At 36.8% G+C, this 3600-nt stretch overlaps 1 protein-coding gene across 1 annotated transcript; it reads left to right on the forward strand.

Annotated features, from left to right (window-relative positions):
- Positions 1–247: 247 nt before the first annotated feature.
- On the forward strand, positions 248–2889 carry GCK72_024911 (uncharacterized protein; the record flags this gene model as incomplete). The annotated part of the gene is made up of 8 exons (XM_003099783.2): positions 248–366; positions 1287–1491; positions 1539–1621; positions 1674–1843; positions 1892–2076; positions 2247–2377; positions 2618–2723; positions 2800–2889. 8 exons carry the CDS (start codon positions 248–250, stop codon positions 2887–2889), a joined length of 1089 nt encoding a protein of 362 aa, XP_003099831.2.
- Between the last annotated feature and the right edge of the window lie 711 nt (positions 2890–3600).

The raw sequence follows: 3600 nt of genomic DNA on the forward strand, positions 1-3600 counted from the left end.
TAAGTGACATCATTCTTTTTTGAAGTGTTAAAAACATACTCCTGCGTTTTTGAACACTGAGAAGATGCATGTAACATTATTACCTCACTTCCTTCCCGCTTGTCTATTTCCAGATTTAAAAATGTTTGCAAATGACATAAAGGTCAATAACTTAATCAAACTCCATCCCACACTCCCATGTACTGTACTGTTATAACGAAAAAATATTCAAAACACCAACTGTTCCAATTTCAGCTCGGATCCCACAATGTCACCTTCAAATCACTGTATCGACATCCGCGCCTTCTTGTGGCAGACAAAACATGACTTGACTCTCCATCCAGTCCCAATTGCAATTCTGGCAACAATCTACACATTTATCGTTGTGTGAGTTTCATATGTGTGATGAAATTGAATACGAGTGCTCTTAGAGCATTTCCCTCTGAAACAATGAATACGAAGATCTATGTCATCATGTGGGGTGTGGAAGACCTCACTCTGTATTCAATGTCAACATAACATTGCTCATTCATCGAGTAGCCGACCACCAATTGTTCGGTATTCTATTAGGATCCATTTGGGTGTTTCACGAGTTCCTCGAAAATTTTTTTTTGAAGAATTGAATTAACTTAACAGTAGGTCTTGAGAGAGGAGATAACTTAATTATGAAAGAAAGGGTTGCTGCCAGATGAGTAACTCAAGCAGCCAGTGTTCCCGGTGTTTGATGCTCATAGTGAAAACGAAATGAGTGTCGTCGTGAGCCTTAGACAGACAAAGTTTGATGGCTATTAAAAAATAAAGGAAGGAAATTTTGAACTATGTTTACTTTTCATTGAATATTTCAAAGTGCTCAATGAAACTTCTAGATACCAAAATCAATTCCTAAAAAGTTGATTTTTTTTCCGATTGAGTCCTATCCAAGAGATACATGCTTAGCGATTATACCATTATTGTTTCTAACAAAGCCATCAGACATAAATGACTCTATCGGACGTAAAGTGTAATGTCAGACGACTACGAAATCCAATTAGTCCAACGAGACGTAACTCTAGAAGCTATACTCTTAATGTTTGTTTTTGCTCAATTGGTTTTCCGGAAACAGAGGCGAGGTCAAACGGAAAACCGAATTTTCAAATTTTCCGGTCGGTTTTTGGCAGAGGATCATAGATGAGAGATGAGTGGAAGATCTCTTGAAAAAAAGATTCCAAGTGTTTTTTTCAGAGCGTTTTAAGGCTTTCTGAAGGAGTTTTGAAAGAAAACATGAGAACGTCTAGAAGAACAAATAAAGAAGCGTTGTTTTTTTTCAGAATTGGATGTACTGGTAATCTGTTGGTGGTCATTTCGGTATATCAGTTCAAAGCACTACAATCTGTACGGAATATGTTTATTGTGTCGTTGTCAGTGTCAGATTTATGTGTTGCAATTGTCAGTGGTTCTGTCACACCGATAACTGCATTTGCGAAAGTTTGGTTGTTCGGGTCAAATCTATGTTTCTTACTCCCATTATTACAGGTAACGAATTATATATTTTTTGAATTTTCAAACCAAAGATTTTTCAGGGAATCACACTAAGTTTCTCTACGTTGACCCTTACTGCAATTGCCATTGACAGATATATACTTATTTGTCATCCAACAAGAGAGTGAGGAATTAATTGAAATATAGTCAAATAATCGTGACATTTTAATTTTCAGGCCGATAAGAAGAGAGCGAGCATTCAAAATGATTCTTCTTATTATTTCTGTGTCCACTTTACTATCATTCCCATTGTTCTTGAAACAGGAGCTTGTGGAATATCGTAACTTTTGTGGACAGTATTGTACGGAGAACTGGGGAGCCGATACGTATTTGAGGAGTCTTTATGGTTTGTACAATAGAAGGTGTTATTTTGTTTTACTACAGTATTTTTCAGGCACTTCTGTGCTCGCTATTCAATTTGGGATTCCTCTTATCACTATCACATTTTGCTACGCATCCATTTCTATCAAACTCCGACGTGGCGTCTTCGTCAGAGGAAGCCAAAAAGAGCTGATGTCGGAAGCACGTCGTCAGCTCACACAACGGCGTCTCCGAACGAATCGAATGCTTATCATAATGGTTAGTCACATGCTTCTCTGCAGACCAATAAATTTAAGGAGGGTTTTCCATAAAATGTCTGGCAATAACATTTTTTAAATTGGAAATAAAAATGGGGAAAATTTATAATCTGACGCAGTGAGAGTTGGAATAAAAAATATGTGATTATATTAATCTGATATTTTTTACAGACTGTCACATTTGCGTTATCATGGTTGCCAGCTGTCGGGTTCAACGTCCTCAGGGACTACTCTGCACTTCCAGGAATAATTGCTGACCAGGATTATCTGTTTGGAATAATTTTCCACTGCATTTCAATGACGTGAGTTACAGTTTTCCAACTCGGAAATTGTGTTTTGCTCTCGAGGGTTCAAAGGAGCTAAAAGTCATTTCAAGTAGCAAAAAATATGCAATTGTTGAATGAGTAGAATGATCAAAAAGATGAGAAGTTGTTGATGAATTTTGAATGACTGAGCAGATGACAAGGGCACTACATACAAGACAAAATAATGAAAGACAGAATATCAATTTCTTTTCACGGTGTACACGAGCAATTTTCTAGGTCAACTGTTGTGAACCCATTCCTCTACGGTTACTGTAACGAACACTTCCGAGCGGCTTTTGTGGCATTGTTGGATTCGACGAAAGCTGCCTGTGGAATGAAACGAGTGAGTCCGGTACGATTATCTGATGAAATAAAACATCTGAATATAAATTAACAATGTTAGTATTGGTTCATTTCAGAGCAATAACCCAGCCTGCTCTCAATTGCTCAGTAATCACTTTGAGAGCACGACGAGACGGTCAGTGACCACAGTGCCCAGTTCAATTTAAATACGGAATACAATTTCTACAATGTGTCGACATGTTGTGATGAATAATGTTACTTGTACATCAAAAACAAAAGTGCCACCTACCATTGCTCTGTAAAAAACAGAAAAGTGCTTCAAGCTAGTCTTTATTTGGGTATTGACGCTTTTTTTCTGCTATTTTTAAGAGGCACTATCTGTAAGAGTGAGAATGTTTGTGTTGGGTCTTGGCACAGTTGCAAAAAGTTGTTTCAATCTGAACTCTTTTTATAGCATAAGTACCCCTATGGTAGTAATTTACAAAAAATATGTCACCAGTACCCTATGACGTCATCCTAGGAAAATATGCCCAATAATTGACTTTTCACCCAAAAATTCAGAAAAATTTCAATTTTCGAGATAACTCTGCGAAACTTTTGGAAGATGTTAGGAGTGTTTTTGACTACCCCTACACAAATTTTCAGCCCCCCAGACACTCCAGAAACCGTTCAAGTAAATTTCACTTTCATGTTTTTTCAACTTTTCTCAAAAATTCCCTCTAGAAGCCATAAAATTTTAAATCGTATTCATATTCCCCGCAAAGTGTTCCATTAAATCCAATTAAAATCATCAAAAAGTAGGGGGACCATTTTGAGATATGTCGATTTTTTCAAAAAACACATAAGGGTCCCCCCTTATGAAAAAAAATTTTTCACGAAAAATTCGAAAAAAAAAATTGTTGCGAAAATAATCAGAA

This window comes from Caenorhabditis remanei, chromosome X, assembly GCF_010183535.1.
Source record: "Caenorhabditis remanei strain PX506 chromosome X, whole genome shotgun sequence".
Lineage (NCBI taxonomy): Eukaryota > Metazoa > Nematoda > Chromadorea > Rhabditida > Rhabditidae > Caenorhabditis > Caenorhabditis remanei.